The sequence below is a fragment of the Simochromis diagramma genome, unplaced genomic scaffold, assembly GCF_900408965.1.
Source record: "Simochromis diagramma unplaced genomic scaffold, fSimDia1.1 OVJJ01000816.1, whole genome shotgun sequence".
Classification (NCBI taxonomy): Eukaryota; Metazoa; Chordata; class Actinopteri; order Cichliformes; family Cichlidae; genus Simochromis; species Simochromis diagramma.
Window position 1 is genome coordinate 10,107,279 of NW_024386908.1, and position 21,817 is coordinate 10,129,095.

The following is a 21,817-nucleotide window of genomic DNA, read 5'->3' on the forward strand; positions in this document are numbered from 1 at the left end:
AATAAGATAAAAATAGAATACAAATACAAATACTATATACAACTGAGTAAAAAATACAACGATGAAGGAAAACTGGTGTCTTTCTCACCATCTACCTAATGCTAACTTCAGCCTACCTGATCAAAAGCTGTGGGATATAGAGCACACAAAAGAGAAAAAGCATGTCACCAGCAGTCGGTGCAGCTAGCTACCTGTATAATTCCATCTCAGCCTGCATTTTTGCCATCTTCTTATACATGTTTCACATTCAGGCAGGCACCTGACTGGTAATTGGATGAACCCTGTGTCTCATTGCACTTAAAGAAAAAGTTACATGTTGGTGGAACTGCAGTCATCAAGGAGCAGACGCCAACATTTTGGGTGTTCATTCATTACCTACACTCAGCATCTTACTTTTAGTAAAATCAGACAGTTTTTGTCTGTTTGATTTGAAATACTCCTTCCTTCCTGAGACATTTTTGGAGAGTCCAGGGGTTAGCTGGCTAGCAGGATTTTAACAATCCTTTATAGATTTAGAATTCTGAGTTTGTGGTACAGGATCCCTTTTTGTAAGCCTAACCTCTATAAACTTTCATTTGTCCCTCTGTCAGTTTAACAGATACAGATCAGCAATAGGGAGGCTGTGATATAGATTAGCTTTCTTTTAATTAGATCTATGCTTACTAGTTACTAATGGTTGTGGTTTTTGATGTACCCGTCACCTATTCCAGGGTTGCTTTTCTTTTATGGGAAACAATGAAGTAATCATACTAGTTGCTAACCACGTGTTTCAAACCTGTGAGATAATAACAGATAAGAACCTAATATAGAAGTCATGCTGTGGTAGTTGCAGTCAGCTGTGAAACCTGGATGATTTAATTTTGTTCTTTTTCAGCTGCGTACAAAGAGACGTTGCAAACTCTGTGTAAAGTGCAATTATAACAACTTTTTTTGTTGGTACGAGCTGCTCGTCTGCAGTTAAGGCATTTAAGATTAAAATAAGGAAATTACTATTAGTTCCAGGTAAAGGTTTTATCATTGAGTAAAAGGATTTAAACTACTGAAACTATGGGTGCTGTAACACCTTTTTTAATTTCTTCTCAACCAGACTAAGCGGTGTGCACGTATTTATCTTAAGTGAGTTAAAATAAATCAGCCAGAGGTGAGTAATTGAAAACATTGTTAATTAATTGGTGTATTTTTGCAGACTCAATCTCATGGACCCGCTTATCAAACACAATTAAAAATTTTCTCTCATTAGCTTTTTCAGGGAGACTGAATGCTCTGTTGGATGGCACATAATTAATGACAGTCCACAGGGTCCATTTAGAGTGGAGAGAGGTTTAGCCTTCTCTTATCAATTGATGTACATGTGCTCATGTATGTGTTCTCTCAGGGGGACATCGGTCCAGTTGGTTCCACAGGCCCTCAGGGAATAAAGGGAGAACAAGGAGACAAGGGAGAAAAGGTTGTTATGGAGAGATATTGTCCATCATGGTCATTTCAATTTTATTATTGCAGGATTAGAGCAAATAGAATAACTGAATATCATTTTATGGTACGGTTATGGTTTGTTTTGATATGTGCAGGGTAGTCCTGGTTTTGGGATTCCAGGACAGCAGGGGCAAAAGGGAGAAAATGGAGAAAGGGTGAGTCATTTGATTCTTTAACGCTGTTGCCATCCTGGAATCATAAAGCAGGAAATTGCTGTGTGTTGTTGTTGTTAGATGTTTTATTAGTTTCATTGTTTACAGGGAAATGTTGGTTTATCAGGAAAACCAGGACAAAAGGTGAGTCATCACTGGTTACATTAAGTTCTTCTCATGAATTATTTTTTCTGTAAACAATGGGTCAAAATACTACATGCAAGGTGAAAACAAGCAGTAGTATTCAAGAACACATAGACTATAAACACATACATTAATTTTGTATTTTTGGATTGACACCTTTGCTTAATTTTAGTTTTTCTTCTATACTTTTTCACTAATTTCCAGTAATAGGAGGCAGATGTGAAAAAAAAATCTACACAATCATTCTATGCAGTCTGCTGCATTTGGGAAATTTGCACAGTACGTTGCTACAAGTGAAACAGAGGTTTTGTTGGTGGGCTATTCAGTGTCATGTAGGGGTCTACCTGAAATTATGTATGATTTGTTGCGTTTGTCCATGATCTTTTTTGTGTGAGCACTTCGCAACACCTGGCTTTTCCACATGCTTAACACAAGTGTTTGGCAAATCTTGCCAGATAAATCCATGCCTAGGCAAAACTTCATAGGAGCTAAGGGTAGACATAAACATAGACAAGGCATAGACATGTTAAAAATATTTTTTTATGGCCAAAAATTCTTTTTGGTTTTAGAAGTTTACTAAATGTTAACTTCAGTTAAAGTTTAAAACACTTAATTGAACCACTTGAATAACGTTTGAATTACGCCATATTACTAAACAGGGCAAAACAGCGTGTGAGCACAATCCCCAAATAGTACTCATAGGGTGACTTTACAGGTGATTTACAAACATTGTGCTCCTTTTCTAAACACAGTCAGTTAATTTCATTATCAAGTACAAAAAAATGGGCTAAATATGGTCTCAATATCGGTGCAATTCTCAGCAAATTGTGTGTTGCAAATCAATTTGTGTACTGATTTAAATATGCTTCTACTTATAATTTACGACTTGAGAAAGGAACTCCCAGAAATGGAGCAGGATCACTTCCAAAAGTCAGCCCACCTCTTAGATGCAATCTTGCCACTGCACTCTTTGTAAATACAGACAATACCGTTTTTTTTTTGTTTTTTTTTACATCAAAACCCAAATTGAGCTGGCCGTTAATATTTTGTACAATTCTACAACAGATTTGTATTAAACAATTCAAAACCCCAATTATTTATTTTTAAAGCATACATTTTTTTTTGCTGACATTGTAAATCAGAGGTCATGTCTTTGCTCAGGGGAAAGATGGCTCTAAAGGTGAAAAAGGGAGCATTGGATTACCTGGCAATCCTGGAGAACCGGGATTAAGAGGTAAAGATGTAAGTAAATCCTGAGTGGCCGTTACAGCAACTATGAGTTTTGTTTGTATGGTAGGTACAGTGGAGTTCAGATTTAGTTTGATAAACAGGTCTATTCAGAAACAATGGTGTCAGAAAAATGCTAACAGTGTGAAAAATTTAACTAATGGACTAGAAAAAATGTAATTATTTTATCTCTTCCCTTTTGTTCACACGTATATTGTGAATGTTAGCACATTTGGCTAAATATTTCCTACTGCTTAGATTTATTGTTTAATTTGTGTGTAGGGTGCACCTGGAGCTATAGTAGAACCGGGAATGAAGGTAAAGTCTATTTGTTTGTTACGTGACTGTTTTGTTGACCAGCGCTTGGACTTTTAAACATGTTGCTTTTGAAGATTGTTATTTTTAAAATGATTTAACATCCCTATAATCATCCCCAGCGTCACATATTACCTCCACGGAGTCATTTAATTTGTTTTCGCAGGGTGAACAAGGACCAGCTGGAGAGCCTGGTGAAAGAGGAATCAGGGTATTTGTTCAACAGTTGTAAAGTTCAAATAAGAAAAAAGGAAAAACAATACTTCCCACAAAATTTAGAAAGTAACTTCAAAATGTATTTTGACAAAATCTGAAAATGCGACAAACCAGTATGTAGTATACCGAATGTGTAGTTACAATGCTGGCCAGGCTTTAAATCTGACACTTTTATTTGTGAAACATGAGTCAAGGGCTAAATTCTTCCATTTCTTTCTACTTGTTGATCAGGGTCCATTGGGATTACCAGGAAAACCAGGTGACACTGGAGAAAAAGGTGACCCTGGCAAGCCTGGCCCACCTGTAAGTTCTTTGCCATGATAATTAAACTTCAGTCAGCACAACTGTGGTCAAAAGAAGATTGTTGTTTGAAGCTGTCTTACATTACTCATTAAGTGAGAAACAGCATTAAAAGGAAGAGCTGCGGTAAAGGTGGGTTGCAAAGGGGCTTGGGGGTATGCAGCAGCTGTGCCCCTGCTGAAGCAGCTGAAACACTAGACTGTGTAGAAGGTGGCGAACTGAACCAGCTGATCTGGGCTTGACTTTGTGGCCTTCCTGAGTTAATGCTATGCTTTATTAAATGTACACTTTTAAGAAGATCCACTTCTGCTTAGTATGTGTGTACAGATCAGTAGCTTTATACTGTAATATAACTAACTGTAATAATTCAACTGAAATTGCAAAACTTTAACATTACCTGAGATTTCTTTTCTGTTTTGAAGGGTGCCGATGGCAGAAAAGGTGACAAAGGAGAGGCGGTAAGTTTGTATCCACCATCTCTCCCTCCCTCTCGCTCATCAGTGAACATGTTTGGTTTTTTTCTCCTGGCTGCCTGCCTTCTGATTATTCTTCTGTGTCAGTCACTGTTTCATATCTTCTCAATCTGCTATCCTCCTGTGTCATTCCCTTTTGATAAGTTGAGTAATTAACTTTGTTTTTTGTGTGTTTGCCATCCTTCATTGCACCAAACTATTTTTCCTTTGTCTTGCAAATATTGGATTTGTTTAGAACTATGACGTTGTAGATTTTAACTGTGTTTTGTCTGTCTTCTTTTCATTGTGCTGTCATCGTCATAAAGGGAAAGCCTGGACCTCCGGGAACACAAGTAAACAAATCTCTATAATTACTTGATCAGTTCAACCATGTTTGACAGAGGCGCTTGTTAAAGCACAGCTTGTAAAAAGCCTCATTCCTCCATGAGACCTTATGTCTGTTTCCAATCAACTGAAACTGTGTTTGTTAACAATTTAACTGTCATTTTATTCAATCAGACTGGTTCAGACAACATACTGACCAGAGTAATTACGGTAATTTGAAGAATAGCACATTACAACTTTAAATTCATTCAGTTAAGGAAGAATTAAAGGTTTTTGCCCTTTCCTTCTTATCAGGGCGATCCTGGAGAGCCAGGTCAGCCAGGTTTGCGAGGAGAAATGGGCCCGCCTGGGCCACAAGTGAGTATTTTCACCATATGAAGTAACCAACAGGATGTGATACGCAGTGCAGTGAGAAAGTCTTTTCGACTTCCTGTTTTCTTAATGTTTGCATATTTGTCACATTAACATGTTACAAATCATCAAACAAATTTTAATATAAGATAACCTGAGTAAAAACAAGTCTGTTTTTAAAAGACGATTTTTTTTTTTTTATCAAGGGGAAAAAAAGCTATCCGAACCTATATGAAAAAGTTAACTGCCCCCACATCTTTTGAACATTGAGTTCAGTTTCACTAGCCACACCCAGGAGCTCAAAAATCACGCCATGACAACAAACGAAGAGAAACAGGATATCTGACATCTATCGGTCGGGAAAGCCATTTCTAAGTGTTTGGTACTCAAGTGAACCACAACGAGAACCATTATCCACAAATGGAGAAAACTTGTAACAGTGGTGAACCTTCACATGAGTGGCTGGAAACTCAAAATGAAGCCAAGAGCCCATCAACAACTCATCCAGGAGATCACAACTGAACCCAGAACAACATCTAAAGAGCTGCAGCCTTTGCTTTTCTCAGTTAAAGTTCACGATTCAGTACCAAAAAGAAGACAAAGTCTCGTCTCACATTTGCCAAAAATGTGAGATATTACATTTTTGTAAAATGTAAATATAAATGTAAATATTACCCGATGAGACTAAAGCAGAACCTTTTGGAAGGTTTGAGTACTTTTACATCTGTTGTAAAATCTCACATTAAAGCAACACAGCCGTTCATTAAAAACAACCAACCGACAAACACACCAACAACAAAAATGATGGTGGTAGTGATGGTTAACAGCTGTTTTGCTACTTAAGGACCTGGACGCCTTGCTGTAACTGATGGAGCCGTGAATTCTGAGACCAGAAAACCCTAAAGGAGAATGTCCAACCATCAGTTCACACCCTGAAGCTCAAACACGAGGTTTTGCAGTGGCCAAGTCAAAATCTGGGAATAATCAGAACATTTTGGCATTATCCTTGAAATGCATTGTGCCTTTCCTGCTTGAAAATCCTAAAATCTAACTGAATTAAAACAACTGTGGAAAGAAGAGTGGACCAAACTTTCCTTCACAGCGATGTGAAACACTCATTGCCAGTTACGTCAAACTCTTGATCACAGTTCTTGCTTCTAATGTTGGCATAACCAACATTTCTTCATTGGTTTTAGAGGAAACAACTTTTTGACACAGGGCCAGGTTAGTTTGGATAACTTTTTGGATCTGTTTTTAATCATCGTTTAATAACTGCATTATGTATTTACTAGGGTTATTTTTGTCTAATATTAACATTTGTTTGATGATCTGAAACATGAAAGTGTGGCAGATATGCAAAAAAGAAGAAACCAGGAAGAGGGCAGTATACAGCACTATATCATTCATGCTAATGACCGTTAATTCTGTTTTTTTTGTACTTATTATTATTTTTTAGAAGTACTAAGCAGCCATTAATTTATGGACAGCCAAAAATTAAGTCCATTAACTTTTACCTTTCAGGACACAAAACTGATCATTAATCTAACTTGGTTAATCTGTTTAAAGGGGCATCCACACAGGAAGTGATCCTAAATTCATTTACGCTATTCTTATCTATTTCTTTTTTTAAATCAAAAGTAATATATTTTTCTTGAATGTCTTGAAACATCGTAATGTGTCTGTCCAGGGTCCAGAGGGGAAACCTGGATTACCAGGACAGTCTCTGGTATGCATGTGCATAATTCTAAATTGCACTTACTGTGGTTCTGTTTCTTTTTGTTTAATTACAAAGGTGTGTTTAATGTAACTGTTTGCCTTGCAGGGTGATTCTGGAAGAGATGGCTTACCAGGAAAAACAGGAATGAAGGTTATAAAAATGTTTTATTGAAATTGCACATTCACATATTTTGAAAATTTCCATGTAAATGGCATCGCGTGCACTATATTGACAAAAAGTATTGGGCCACAGATCTTCATCTCTGAAATGAGATCTTTTCATTCCCACTGCCACCAAGCCATGCCATATGCCTTTACAAAACTCGGTGTTTTCCTGTAGCAGGGTCTCATTATTGCTGCAGGGCAGTTTTGGAAATTTCTTTAAATAGTATCATTGCAAACATCACGTAGACCATGTAAAGTTCCAGAGCAGGGGTCATGGAGTGCCAAGGCGCATAGTGCCTAAAGGTCACCAATACTTAATAAAAACTGCGCGCCAGGAGCTTCATGGCATGAGTTTCCATGGCGGAGCAGCACTTGTAGGTGTAATGTGTAAGTGGCCCAGTATATTTGTACATATAGGGTATGCATGTAAGAGTTTGCTCACAAGGTGTCTTATGGTAACCGTAGGGTGACCAGGGACAGAAAGGAGAGCCTGGTCCGGTGAGTGGATGAATTTTTATGGAACTTAAATTCTTGTCATTACCGTATATGGTTTACTGCCCTATTAATATTAGCATAAAACAAGTTATCACTGAGTTACAGTGTATTATCTCACTTAACAAAAAAGAATAATGAAAAGAAAAGCTAAGATGCAGTCATGATTTTCAGTCTTTATGTTCCGTATATCAACTTTATGTGTGCTTATAGACGCCTAAGCTTTTAGCATGTCAGCAGCTATTTTGCATTGCTGTGGTGTGTTTTACTGCCTCAGTGATAATTTGTCCAGTTTGTAATAACATTTGTCATTTTAATTTGCTGATATTTGCAAAAGGAGACTTTTTTTTTCTATGCTTGTAAACAGAAAGGAGAAAAAGGAGATCAAGGCCGGGTTGGGATTGCTGGGATGCCTGGCTTACCGGGGACTCCTGTGAGTTTCACTCCAGCAAAACCATTATCATCCATTTTTTATACACTTTTAATGGTGACAGTCTTTAGTCATTCAAGGCAATATAACAAAATATATTCTTGCGTCAGGTGTGTAATTAGCGGGAGCCACATGTTTATCCACGATAATGATCAATCTCCTTTTTCATTTCCTCTTCTCTACAGGGGAGACCTGGCATTGATGGGAAGAGGGGCCTGCCAGGAAAAGATGTGAGAAACATTTGACAATTATACCACTTTGCTATTAGATATCACCTGGATTACTGTTTTATCCAATTTGCACATTTGTTTGCCGTTTTCTAGCTCTTTTTAGATGAAATTACTTTTTTTTCACAGGGAGAAAGAGGACTCAAAGGAGATGACGGCAAGAAGGTTCTTAGATTTGCTGCAGCAATCAAAACATTTATGAAGCTTTTATTCTCCATTTACTTGTGTTAACTTCACTCTTCATTTCAGGGGGACAAGGGAGATGCGGGTGCTGATGTAAGTGTATTCACATTTATGAAGGAAAACACAACTCAGTGATGAAGTTGAGGCTGTAACTGGATGATGCTGTTTGTTTCCTGCAGGGTAAAGATGGTAGTAAGGGTGAACCAGGGCTTCCAGGTTTGCCTGGGAGGCAGGTGCTTGTCACTCCTGAGGTAAAAATTATGCAAAATGACTTCATTTTTGGTGACTTGTTTATGACTACACCTGTAATCACCATTGGTTTGACTAATTCCTCATTTATGCTGGGTGTTGATTCAGAAAAACATCACACAGTTTGACTTAATATCCATTTATCCCTTCTCAGGGTGCTACCATTGATGAAATCCGACAAGCATTCCCAATGCCAATGGGTCCTCCAGGACCTACTGTGAGTTTGATGCTTGTGCACATGTTTCTGCATATGTATAGCTTTCTTAAAAAATGGCACATCATCTCTGCTGTTGCATGGCATAATTCACTTGTCGCCTGCATGAAATCTAAGTCATCATGCAGTGATGACTACAGTGCTTATTTTTATTGTGGGCTACAATGAGAACAGATATGGTGAGCTTGATGTCATGCATTGTAGATGCATGTTCAAATGTCCTGCTCCTCTGTTTCTGTGTGTTTAGGGTTCTCCAGGATTGAAGGTAAGGTGGTAATGGTGCTTATATTGAGGCTGAGTTCTTAAAAAACCCCTGAAATATAGTCTTGGTTGCTGATTTGTCTTGTTTTGCAGGGTGATAAAGGAGAAAGAGGCCTGAAAGGAGAAAAGGTAATGCTCATTTGAGTTATACATCAGAAACATGGGAATGGAAATTACATTTTGCTGACTGCATTTATTTTCATGTTTCTGCAGGGTGACGCTGGAGCTCCAGGAAAATCTCTTGAGATGAAGGTTGAATAAAGGATATAATAATTTCTTCTGTGGCATACATGTTCTCATTTTACATTATTAAGTATCTGAATAACGTATTTTCACTCGACTTTAGGACATTGAGACAATGTTTGAAGCCTACGGTATAAAGGTGAGCTCTTTGCACCACATTGTATAAATATGCAATAGTGTAATAAAAGTAGAGTTCAGCTGTCTAAATAAAAGCTTTTTTCAGCTTCCTTTGCTGAAGGCTTTGATTGACAGGTTGCTGCAGGATGGCATAGAGGAGCTGCTTCATGTGCTCAGCAACTCCAAGAAAACAAAAGAAAACACAGAAAGGCACAACTCCAACGTCATCACTGACTACACAGTACGTAGATTCAAAGTGTCTAATGTTATTTTTAGACTGTATACTGTATGTTTACATTTCTTGTTTCCAATACCTCAAACTTTTCAAAACGACTACTACTGCTATTCATTTTATATTTTCTCGATAGAGTTCGGAGAAATTTGACGTCAACAGCAGACCTTTGTCAAAAGCGGACACTTTTGAGGACACTGATGTAGACGGCCAGCCTCCTGAATCTTTCTTTGTTGTACGTAACCTCAGCCTAATCTAAAGAGAATGCTTGGGAACAATAATGAATGTATTAACCTACCACATATTTTAGTGGGTACACCTGTTTGACTTCTCGTTAACGCAAATATCTAATCAGCCAATCGTATGGCAACGAAACACTGCATGTTCAAGATGATCTACTGAATTCAACATGAGCTTGATTTTGAATGCGTTATGGCTGTTGATGCCAGACGGGCTGGTCTGAGTATTTCAGAAACTGATAATCTGCTGGGAATTTCCTACACAACCATCGACTTACAGAGAAGGGTAAAAAAAAAGGAAAATATCTAGTGAGCAGCACTTCTGTGAATGAAAAATGGCTTGTCGATGCCAGAGATCCAAGGAGAATGGTCACGCTTTGAGTTGATAGGAAGGCAACAGTAACTCAAATAACCACTTGTTTCAACCAAAGTATGCAGACTAGCATCTCTGAATGTGCATCGAAACAGGTACCACTCCTGTCAGCTAAGTATAGGAAACTGTAGGCTACAATTCTCATGGACTCACCACAATTGGAGAAGTGGAGGTTTGAAAAACACTGCCTGAGTCTTTCCTGTGATGTTTCTACTTTGACATTCGGATGATAGGGTCAAAATTTGATGTAAACTGCGTAAAAGCATGGATCCATCCTGTGTCTTCAGGTTGGTGGAGGTGTAATGGTGTGGGGAATATCTTGTAGGCACACTTTAAGGCCCTTAGTACCAACTCAGCATTGTTTAAATGCACAGCCTAACTCAACATTGCTGCTGACCCTTTATGACCATAATGTACCCATCTTCTGATGGCTGATTCAAGAAAGATAACACATCATCCAACAAAGCTCAAATCATCTCACTGTAGCCTACAAATTTGCAGCAAGTATGTGTTGTTATCATGTCAGTGTGGTCCAAAATCTCTGAGAACTGTTTGCAGCAGCTTGGCGAGTCCATGCTTCATCGAACAATGTACAGCTCATGTTCTGAATATTTATTGTTCTACTAACAGTCCTTGATATTTATTGTTTAAGGTTCTGTGTAATCTTGAGTTTTTCAGCCATCTCATACCTTTGTGCATTTGCATTTTATTTGAGCTTGTGTGGCTTTAAATGTTTTCACCATGATCCTGGAGAAATGAAACTGTGTTTGATATAGTTTATCACCAGTTGTCACTAATATGTATTTTTTTTACTTCTCTCACTGAAGGACCCTTTAAATGAAACTGCAGAGGATCCAACTTTATGGACCGTCAACACGCTGAATGGAGAACTGGAGCATGACACGATTGAGACCAATTTAAAGGAGACAGTAGACAGTACTGGAACTTCCTTCAAAGTTAATCTGACTGTAGTCAATTCTACTTCCAATTATACAATGACCAATGAGGTAAGGCTGTCACATTTCATATTTAGGCACTTTTAGATGGAAGAAAGACAGAGTGTAAACTTTCAGTGCCATTTTTCTTTTTTTATATTTTCTATTATTCCCTTTATTTAAAGAAATAAAATGCAAATAAACTTCATAATAATTCCTAAAAAAGTCATAAAAGTAATTAATATATATCTAACATTCACATAATATTTCATAAAATGCTTTGTAAACTCTAATGATGTACATGTCATACTATAAAAAATCTAAACAATCCTACATTACAAAATATTGGTGTTATTTATATTCAGATTGCATTTAAAGTTAAAATTTGTCTGTCAGATGTTTTCAGGGTTACCTCAATCTGTAATGGAGACTGTTCTCCTCACTCAGGAGGACTCACTGAAGAAGAATTCAGGACAAAAGAAGAAGAACAGGGAACGTGGGAAAGTAAAGCTACCATAACTGTCTTATTGAGGGTTGGGTTTTAGATAGAGGATGGAAAATGGGATACTTCTCCATCAGTTTACAATGAATGCATATTACCAAAGGACCATACAGGTGTTTGATGTTTTAGCTTATCTCTTCTACTTAGCATACACATCAGCTTTTACTAAATGGATGCTTCTGTTTTGATGTTTATGCTAATTTTAAGTGATTTGGACTCTCAGTTGTGATATTACTGCACAGTAATGTAGATTTGGGAAAGTGCACTTGTAGCACCAGTGAAACAGGAAATCTAAATATGGAAAATTCTTTAACGTTTACATTTTAGTGAGAATGATGTGAGTTTTATTCTTTAATTTTAAGGGCTGCTCTAAGTTATGGTAACAAAGTTAAAGGCATGAAAGAAGTTAATATGAGTCACGTCTAGGGTGCCACAAAAATACCTGAAAGCTGATATTTGTGTCTCTGTTATCAACTGATAATGTGTTCTTTAAATATGCATTGATTATAGTTTGAAGAATCCCTTAAAATATATTTGTCACTAGTGGTTAGTATACACTGCCCAGCCAAAATAAAGTTGCAAAGTCTAATATTTTGTTGGATCCACATTTATCTTTGATGACAGCATTGCCAAGATATTGTTTCGATAAGCTTATGCAGCGTTATGTGTTGTCGTTCAGCGTTGCATTTATTTTTCTCTAAGATCTTGGATTCAGTCTTCCCCAGCACATCCCAGAAATTCTCAGTGGGGTTAAGTTCTTGACTCTGTGGTGGTCAGTTCATGTGTAAAATAATGTCTCATGTGCCCTGAGCCGCTCTTTAACAATCTGAGCCCGATGATTCCTGACACTGATATCTTAGAGCAGCGGTTCCCAATCGTTTTTGTACCATCGACCAGTTTAACGCTGGACAATTTTTCTGTGGACTGTGAGACTTCATTAGCTAGCCAGTCACTGTATATTATACCAAGTGAATGTGGAGGGTGTGAATCTCGCGATGAACCTCTTAATTTAAGTATGATTCTTAATCTCTTTCTTTCTTTTGTTTGGCATTCTGAGATCCCTCTGGTGACTCATCTTTGGCTCTTTCTTCCTGTTCAAAGAAGTTCTCCAGTGACATTTGTTTTTGGGTCACTGGGTTTTCAGACTTTGTGATGCATGGAAAAAGAGTTAAGTGCAAGAGTAAGGTTTGGGTGAAAGTGTCATTTTTTGGAAAAATAAAATACCCGAAACTCTATCCATCCATCCATCCATCCATTCATTCTCTGCCGCTTATAACTTTCAGGGTCACGAAGGGGGGGAGGAAGCCAGAGTACTGGAGAGAACAAATTTATTCTTTCTTTGGAGCCCAGTGCAAAATAGTCCTTGGCCTGGTGATCTGGACCTCAGTTTTGGAATATCCCTGGGATAAGTTCATTCTTTCGGCACATAATGGTGGTCAACCATGATCTGACCAAGTGAAGCAACCCAAGGTCAAAAGGAAATGTTCTTACTTTGACTATGATTTGATTTCACCAATCGATCTCCAATTCTCTCACTGATCGCATTACGTCCTCGAAGATGATGGCACACCACTATCCTTTTAATAATGTGTTAGTTAAGTTATTTTTAAAAGTTTCACCTGTCTCCTTAGTTGTTTTCTTTCTCGACGCAGGTCTTTTCCCCGACTATGGGAAATCATCACGTCTTCTGCTTTGACAAGCTACTCACTGCATCAGTTAGGGTTAAATAAACTCTTGCCATTCATCATATGAGCCTTAGTTTAATCCATGTTTAGCGGGGGAGGCAGTCTATATATGTGTCTATATATATTTAAGTCACATGCGTAGTGTATCATATTTTAAAATGCCAGATCTAGCAAATATGATTCAAATTAAAACTCATATTTGCAAATTACTATTTCATGAAATTTTATAAAAATTGTCACAAGGTTAAAAAAAACACAAATTTTGAGTTTTCTAGTAATTATCTCATGGTTCAGTCTTTAAAGGGATATACACATAAATCGGATGGGCTGAAACATGTAAAACATCAGGTATGGTCCTATAAATACAATAAACAGCTCTAAACTGTTTGGTAAAACTAGATTTAATGTTTTTTAATCATCCTAATTTAATGGGATTTTTATTCATTTTTTGATAAACATTAATTACTAAACTTATCAGCTGCAGTTTAGAACTTGATCATCAACAACTTCTGAAATATGGGAAACCTTCATCTTTTCTCTCTCTGATTGTGAACTTCTTAACCAGGGCAAAGGAAATAAAGGACGACATAGGAGGCAGAGACAACGCTTGGTAAATGTCCTTGAACAACAGATCAGAATAAACCCAGAAACGTTACTTCACTTCAGTCCCAACTAAATTAAAATGCACCAACTAACATGGCTGTCTGACCTTGCAAAATACAAATATAACTTTATAAAAAAAAGATTTAATGAAACATAATCCTAAATTAAAAGATTGTGAATATAAACACACTGAATGAACCACGTTTTGCACCCACAATATGCCTCATTTAACTAAAAGCATGCATTGATCCTGATGTCCATCTGCTTCTCACTGTAATATTAACAGATTACATTTGCTTGCTCGTTGATGTCTTCCAGTTATTCCAGTTATTCACACGTGACAATTAATGCTGTGCCACAATTCCTCCCTGTAATAATTGCTATTTCCTTTTTATCTTAAGACAAGTGAAGAGGCCAGGCAAGACGAAGAAGACGAGTTTTATAACGGCGAGGATTACAGTTATGAATACGAGGTAGGCAGCTGCAATAATAAATCAGTAATTGATGCACCGTTGGAAGCTTAATTTTAATGTGATGCTGATGACGTGGGGTTGTTCCTCATTTAGAGAATTAACGAGCGCCTTCTTGTTAACAGCCCTGCCAAACTCATCATCCAGTCACCTGCGTTTTTTTTTGTTTTTTGTGTTTTTTCTTCGTAGCAGTATCTCTGGAGACTGAATTAAATCTGCGCCCACACAAATGCTGCAGAGATCTGATTAATGACACACCCACTACCTAATCTTAATTATTAAGAATAAATTAGTTTGTCATTACAGCCCACTTCATCTGCTCTCCACATCATCTACCGTGGGCTTGAGTGTTTAAAAGTTATGACGAGATTTTTTTTTTTTTTTCCAAATAGGAAGAACTTACCACAATTGACCCCTTAATCCCTCGGGACTTCGGGGAAAACAGACAGGTAAATATTCTCTCATCTGTTTCAGCTGGACTGGGTACAAATGTTATGATTCATTTTTAATGTGACATGTGTTCAATTTCTTTAACATGCGCAGCTTGAAGTCCAAACAGATGAATTTCCTCATCCAGTGGACGATAAGGTGATCATTTGTAGCCCAATAGCTAACTAAAAGTAATAAACATTTCTGTTTTACCTGAACAATAATACATTTGTGTTGCTTTTGATTTGTAAGGAACAATTGCCCACACCCAGTCCTGCCCAGGTCGAGACCTTAAGTCAACCTATAACAGTCTTCTCAGACAGAGAAACGGATGCACAGGTGAAACAAATGTTGTGCTATCTTTGGTATTTATCTTTTGATCATTTTTATTCATTTAAGCACAAAACAAGCCAGGGACCTCTGCCAGGTTCCACTAAGAATGAAATTACAGAGGGAAGCGTTTTAATTGTACGGACACGCAGTTCTTTATTATAAAGCAGAAAGAGAAGAAATCACCCACTGACTGCCAGCATACAGTCAGTTCATACTGTATATGGGAGAAAGAAGGATCAGCAGACTAGGTGTTCTTCTCCACCTAGTTGGTGTCGCTACCCTCAACCATCCTGTCCCACCTGTCCCTCCTACAACTGATCCAACATACCAAACCCTCCCACCACACTGTCATTATCCACTGATGTCTGATGATAAAGAAAAAAGCCTAAAGTCCAGATAACTGGTGCTCACATGACATAAGAATGCCCTGGACAAACAATAAACCCAGGTAGTTCAGTCGGTATAGGCAAAAGAGCCTGAGTCGCATGTTGCATGGACATTTTAGGGATGACTGAGGCTCTTCTGGTAAAAGGGCTTGTGTTCAGCTCCTCTGCAGGTTGCATATTAAAGTGTTGTTATATTCTGAGTGTACTCTGGATGTGTGATAGTGTGAAAAAAGTCCCAATTTTTAGCATTAAGTTTAACAGTAGCTATCCAATCTTCTTTCAATAAACAGAAACTGACATCACAGAGCGACTTTCAATACTTTTACCTATAATAAAACAAAACATTGAAACCTGCTAGCTTCATATTTTAATGGCAGATAAGTGCAAACATTCAGAGTAATGACAAAAAAAGTCACTTTTTTAAAAAACGTTGTAAAAGTTACCAATATGCTGGGGGTTTTTGCATTCAGACTTGTGTACTTATTTGTCCCCCCAGGTTATCTTGCCAACCACAGAGTCACCCTCTCGACCCTCTGATGATATAGAGAAGGTATTCCTGGGCAGCTCGGTGCTCATGAGAAATAGGGCATTGTTTACTTTTTCTTTCTTTGTATTTTGCTTGACTTTCCAAGTGACATTTTAACTTTATAATTCTGATGTGTCTTTTCAGTCTACACCTCCTTCGGCAACAGAAGAACCAGATCAGGTGGAGTTTTCATTTTAAGTTCTACAGGCTTCCGTCTTAAAGATCTTTGCATGCCTTGGAATGCAAAACTTTATTTGCACTTATGCACAAGGGTCCTGAAATTGATCTGCAAGTGCTTGAATAAAACAGCGAATGGGCTTAACTGCAGTTGTCAATAAATAAACCATAAGCAGCACTTTCATCATTTTCAAGACCCCTTTCTTTCTTCTGCTTTTGATGAAAATTTCACCAGTGCAAAATAATGCAAGTGTTTGTTTAAGGCTGATGTGAATACATGACCAAACATGACCAAAGCATGAGCGGCATGCTTTTAGCATGATTTCTCTAAAGCTTGTCTGAATGCAAATGAGCAGAAAATATAGTCTAGTCCAGCTGTTCATGAATGATTTACTGAGAAAAGAAATCCAGAGAGTTACTTTTAATACTTTCTCTCTCTCGTTTTTTTAAACAGGAAATCTCTTAATTCCCGAGAGACTGAGACTATAGAGTCTTAATCATTCATAAGAAAGCACTACACGGAGAGTGCGAATAAACTGTGAACCGTTTTCTCTGGTGATGAACCCTGAACAACGTCGTTTCATGAGGGGGGACTTCTTTCCGCACAGAGACAATGTCACTCACCAAAAAATACCGTATACCATACCAGAGTGTTTTTCTCTTGTTGTGGCTTATAGAAAATTAGGCACCTGAAAACTGTCCTCGTATATAGGTTGTGTTTTTTTAAGCTTGGTCAGTGTAAAAACCAGTGTAGCTTTACTTACCCTGCCAGAAACTCCTAATTTATTTATGACAAGTATTTTTCAGTAAATAAAATAGAAGTAAGCTTTCTTAAACATGACAACAATTTGCATACATACTTCAGGAAATACAGACATTTTATTTATTAAAACATGGAAATACTAAGGGTTTCTTACTTTACCATACCCTGTGAATACCATAGATAATATTTAGAATCTAGTTTTACTATAAACACATATGTAGCCAGATCAAACACTTGTTACGCTGGTGAAATTTATCTTTATAATTATATTGTCTGTGTTTAACCTCTCTGTGCATGTGTGCTTAAGTAAAAGTGACTTTCTAAACAACTCTGTGTCTTCCTCCTTTTTTCTCATCGTACAGTACTCCACAAAAGTCTTGAGCCACCCCTGATTTCTTTATATTTTGCTTCCAAGGAGCCAGACTTTCTTCTCATTTTTAAAAGTCCTCTTGAGCAATAGTTCTCATGGCTTTCCTGTAAAGTTTCTTGTGAAGGTTTTCTTTGGACATTGACTGCTTTTTCACTCATTTTTAGTGTAGTCTTGTACCTTAATATGCATTTTTTTTTTTTAAATTTGTTTGTCAAGCTACTTCACACTGAACTGTTAATTATCCAAGCATAAAATAGCACCCAACTCAAGAGGTGAGCCAGCGTTGTATCTTGAATTTGACAAAATTTGAATATACGTAAAATGATAATTCCCGAAGAGGTATTAGTTAAAAACCTGCATATCTTTGCAGTTCAGGGTGTTCTGAAAGAATCTGAGAAACCGGACAAGAAACACACACACACACACACAAAAAAATTATGCAGTAGATGTCTGTATCTGAAAGTCGTGTCCTTAAGAATCAGGAAAAATCCAGCAAAGACACCTGGTCGTTCAGTTGAGCCATCTGTTGAACTTAGAACTTTTTATTGTCATTGTACAGTTGCTTGCACAATGAAATTATGTAACAAGACCACAAGGTGTGAAAGTAAAAGACAATATACAGATATATAAGACAATATGCAGGAACACTATATCCATCCATCTGCTTATCCTTTTTTCAGGGTTGCGGGAGCCTATCCCAGCTGCCTTAGGGCACCCTGGACAGGTCGCCACACTGTCGCACAGCTAACGCATAAAAATAGACAAGCATTTGTCCTCACATTCACACCTATCGGAATTTAGAGTTTTCAATTAACCTGATCCCACTAAGTGCATGTCTTTGGACTGTGGGAGGAAGCCAGGGGATCGGGGGAGAACTTGCAAACTCTACACAGAAAGACCGCAGACCAATGGAGAAATTGAATTCAGGACCTTCTTGCTGTGAGGCCACGGTGCTAACCACTGTGCTGCCCTACTATGTACACTAGAATGCAATAAATAATAAGTAAGGGTGGAAGGGCTATGGAAATTGCAGATCTGCCAAAATATTGCACAAAGAGAAAAAAAGAGACATTAACATAATAAATACAGAAAAGCAGCAACAGAATACTAGTATGATTAAAGAATTGGTTCAGTGGAAGTAAATAAGTAGTTCAGAATAACAAAGAAAGCAGTGAGTATATCTGAAGGGGGCACCCAGATTTGAACTGGGGACCGCTTGATCTGCAGTCAAATGCTCTACCACTGAGCTATACCCCCACCGATACCTGAAGCCTCATCAGAAAGAAGCCATTCTTAAGGGAGGATGGCAAAGAACTGGACTGAAAATCAGTGACAACAGGTCTGATTAAGAGATGAAACAAACTTTAGAATTTTTGGTAAGTAATCATCATTATCTGTGGAGGAGGTCAGGAAAGCAGTACAACAGTGAATATCTACAGCCATCTGTAAAACATGGTGGAGGCTCTGTCACGGTTTAGGGTTGCATTTCAGCCACTGGTGACCTTGTCCGATTGTGATCCACTATGCAATAACATCAGAAGGAAAGTTTCTGATTGGCAAACAGTCACGATTGTCCTTCCCAGAGCCCAGACCTGTTGAAGACAGTAAATATTCAAAGAAGAGCTTTGAATGCTCTTCCAGAAGCCTGGACAATTTCTGGCTGTGTTAAAAAATAAAGATGATAATAGCAAATGGACTTTCACCTTTTTAAGAATTGTACAAACTGAAAACACAATGTCAGATGCTGTGTTTTTGTGTATGCCTGCACATGTTTGTTTCCCATTTTCCTCAAACAATATAAAGAAATTAGAGGTGGCTCAGCACTTACAAAGTATATAAACATCAATCATCATAAATGATTTGCTAAATTTGCTTATGAAGGCTCTGTGGGAGATGGAAGTGCCTCAACCTGAAATCAGGGTGAAAAGAGGAACATTTTGGCCTGACTCCATGGTAAGCATCACCTGTTTTTGTAGAAGACTAATGAATGATATATATTTTTTTTAAATCATGAAGTAAAATCTGTATGTTTTAGGCGTTCATGCCAGGTGCCCCAGGAGGACGAAATCGGTTTAAGAAGGCACAGCAAGTACTAATTTCCATCTGATAGTTCCATGTTTTAAAAAATTTAAATCAATTTGCATCTAAAAAAAGTTTTGCTTTGTACTCATTTAAATTACAGCACATCTCCTCTGGAGCTCAGGGTTACAAAATCTGGAGCGTAAGTCTGTTTTCAACAGTAGAGGTCAAGTGTTTATCCAAATCCAGATGGATAGATGACTTACAAATACACTGATTTGTGTTTTTAGAAGGATGAAAAAGAAAATCCAGGCCTTCAGACGCACAGCCGGAGTGAGAGACAAGAAGCACGAGAGAGATGGAGATACATCGATACAGAGACAGAGGTTCCCACTGAAACAATAGGTGGAGGAGAGGAAGAGACAAAAGCAGAAGTGGAAGATTGGGGAATGGAAAAAGAGAAAGAGTTAATGCCTGATTTAAAACCAGTCCCTGATCCAGTCTATGAGGAGGAGGAGAGAAGTGGAGACAATGACTGGGAGACAGAGGAAGGTGTAGATCAAGAGAAGGAAGAAGAGAAGGAGGACTTGGAGATGGAGAGAGAGAGGGATAGGCTGGAGATGGAGAAAGAAAGACAGGAATTGGAGAAAGAGAGGGAGGCCGAGCAGGAGAGGGAAAAAATGGAAAGCGAAAGAGAACTGGAGCGGCAGAGGGAGGAATGGGAGAGGATGAGGGAGGAGATGGAGAGGAGGAGACAGGGAAATTACGATGAAGAAGCTGGACTGCCGTACCCATATCCCCCGGGGTATTATTTACTGAAGGTAAGGGCAAAAGAGTAAAATGTAAACATGTTACACTTTTCTTGAAATGCTCAATGACTGTTTTACAAATTAGCTGTTTATAGACATGATGATGATAACTGACTGTCTTTTTTGTGCAACAGGGACAGCCAGGTGAAAATGGAAAACCAGGACAAAAGGTGACAAGATTTTGAATGTTATGATAAAACTTTATTGAAAAGATTAAAAAGGGAAAAACGCCATCAAAATTTGCAACAGGTGGCTCGAGCCTTGCAAGAAAAAAATAGTATTATTTAGCTGTTAAGAGTCATTGATCCATCACTGTTGCCACAGTTGCTAGCTAGTTTATGCCTCTAAAATTTGTTAGCTGTGTGTGACTGATATTCTTCCATCCTAGTGATAAATATTGCCCAAAAAAGCAACATCAACCTTGAACCAACCCTTTGACATTAAACATATCTATGCTGAAATGACCGAGTCGCTGATACTTTCCCACTGATTTCAAGCATTATTTTTTATTATCATCTTAAGATCACGAAGCAAGAATGACACATGTCCCCACATGAAATGTTCCACCAGTTCATAAAAATATCATGGATGCTCCCCCTCCTCCCAACACTGCATCTGTAAATGACATCAGAGCTCAGGGAGAGCTTCCCTCCCGTCTCGCCTGTCACTGAATCTGGTTGAGTCCAGGGCTTTGATGTCCCTCCTGCTCTATTTCTGTATGACTTTGAGACAGTAGATTAAAGCAGACATTAATAATTCCCCTTGTGAAACATGCTGACAAGTCCTGTTTTTTTTTTTTATTTCAAATTCCTCCGAGTTAGTTTATTTTGGCACATGAAAAGGATGTGTCACGGTGCACTCCGTTATTCTAACTCATTTCTATGCACTCTTCAGGGCGAAATTGGTGAAAAGGGACAGAAGGTAAATATATAAAGATTTAACTTTGCTTTTTAAATTTTAATGATGGTGACTGCGCAGATGTGTTCATCTGTTTTGTTATTTTTAGGGGGAGCCGGGGCATCGGTCACAGAGGGCCAGAGGGTCAGGCTGGTCCTCCTGGACAGAAGGTGAAATTTCTATTTCTCCGCTCATCCCTTATGGGGACTTTAAAGACTGATTTTAATGTTATTAGACTGACTGTCAGAACTGTTTCAAGTGTGCTAACATAATAAATAACATAAGTGTTTGATCAATTAGCCTTTTAACTTTTTAATATCATAAACTGCATTAGCTGATAGCTGTCATCCAGGTATGGGGGGGGGGGGGTTACTGATGGTTACTGGTCTGTACACCAGTTAAACTAAAAATCTTAATACATTTACTTGACCACCTGTCATAAAAACATAAAAATACTAATATTTCAGAAATTTATTTCAAAAATGTTATTACATTGTTAGATTATTATATCGTTATTTATTAGACAAAAAACAAAGTTCTTTTTAAACATAACTTAAAAAACTAATATTTTGTATGGCCTCCATTAGTCTTGATAACAGCTTGCATTCTTGATGCCATTGTTTTTATGTACTAGTCCCTTTTTTCGTTGAGTTCCAAATAGTTTCCAGGTGTTAATACGGACTTGCTTTGGATGAAACTCTTGTGCGATCTGTCTTTGAATCCGCTAGATTATGTCTCGTCTTATGTGTCTAAGAGACCACATCTAGCATCATGAAGTACTTTAATGTGGACTCATT

General features: G+C 37.9%; 1 protein-coding gene and 1 non-coding gene across 10 annotated transcripts in view; one reads left to right on the top strand and one right to left on the bottom strand.

Moving 5' to 3' along the window:
* The window catches only part of col7a1l (collagen type VII alpha 1-like), a 60,128-nt gene that overhangs the window by 32,962 nt on the left and 5,349 nt on the right, over positions 1-21,817 (top strand). Inside the window, exons 45-86 of one of the 9 annotated variants that reach the window (XM_040035353.1) lie at positions 1,376-1,447; positions 1,569-1,628; positions 1,734-1,769; positions 2,931-3,011; positions 3,279-3,314; positions 3,478-3,522; positions 3,759-3,830; positions 4,250-4,285; positions 4,606-4,632; positions 4,799-4,834; positions 4,919-4,981; positions 6,663-6,701; positions 6,798-6,842; positions 7,322-7,354; positions 7,716-7,781; positions 7,964-8,008; positions 8,135-8,170; positions 8,255-8,281; positions 8,368-8,439; positions 8,592-8,654; positions 8,899-8,916; positions 9,006-9,041; positions 9,126-9,164; positions 9,259-9,294; positions 9,379-9,513; positions 9,641-9,739; positions 10,944-11,123; positions 11,499-11,555; positions 13,804-13,848; positions 14,243-14,314; positions 14,704-14,760; positions 14,855-14,899; positions 14,993-15,079; positions 15,956-16,009; positions 16,130-16,165; positions 19,177-19,248; positions 19,331-19,384; positions 19,478-19,516; positions 19,605-20,135; positions 20,258-20,293; positions 21,018-21,044; positions 21,130-21,190. In XM_040035353.1, coding sequence (XP_039891287.1) covers positions 1,376-1,447; positions 1,569-1,628; positions 1,734-1,769; positions 2,931-3,011; positions 3,279-3,314; positions 3,478-3,522; positions 3,759-3,830; positions 4,250-4,285; positions 4,606-4,632; positions 4,799-4,834; positions 4,919-4,981; positions 6,663-6,701; positions 6,798-6,842; positions 7,322-7,354; positions 7,716-7,781; positions 7,964-8,008; positions 8,135-8,170; positions 8,255-8,281; positions 8,368-8,439; positions 8,592-8,654; positions 8,899-8,916; positions 9,006-9,041; positions 9,126-9,164; positions 9,259-9,294; positions 9,379-9,513; positions 9,641-9,739; positions 10,944-11,123; positions 11,499-11,555; positions 13,804-13,848; positions 14,243-14,314; positions 14,704-14,760; positions 14,855-14,899; positions 14,993-15,079; positions 15,956-16,009; positions 16,130-16,165; positions 19,177-19,248; positions 19,331-19,384; positions 19,478-19,516; positions 19,605-20,135; positions 20,258-20,293; positions 21,018-21,044; positions 21,130-21,190 — 2,806 coding nt within the window. Of the gene's footprint in view, positions 1-1,375; positions 1,448-1,568; positions 1,629-1,733; positions 1,770-2,930; positions 3,012-3,278; positions 3,315-3,477; positions 3,523-3,758; positions 3,831-4,249; positions 4,286-4,605; positions 4,633-4,798; positions 4,835-4,918; positions 4,982-6,662; positions 6,702-6,797; positions 6,843-7,321; positions 7,355-7,715; positions 7,782-7,963; positions 8,009-8,134; positions 8,171-8,254; positions 8,282-8,367; positions 8,440-8,591; positions 8,655-8,898; positions 8,917-9,005; positions 9,042-9,125; positions 9,165-9,258; positions 9,295-9,378; positions 9,514-9,640; positions 9,740-10,943; positions 11,124-11,447; positions 11,556-13,803; positions 13,849-14,242; positions 14,315-14,703; positions 14,761-14,854; positions 14,900-14,992; positions 15,080-15,955; positions 16,010-16,129; positions 16,166-16,616; positions 19,144-19,176; positions 19,249-19,330; positions 19,385-19,477; positions 19,517-19,604; positions 20,136-20,257; positions 20,294-21,017; positions 21,045-21,129; positions 21,191-21,817 lie in introns of those variants that run through there. The other 8 variants (XM_040035349.1, XM_040035354.1, XM_040035351.1 and 5 more) reach the window with 8 other exon arrangements.
* trnac-gca lies at positions 18,481-18,552 on the bottom strand. The gene has a single exon. It is a non-coding gene; the product is annotated as a tRNA-Cys (tRNA).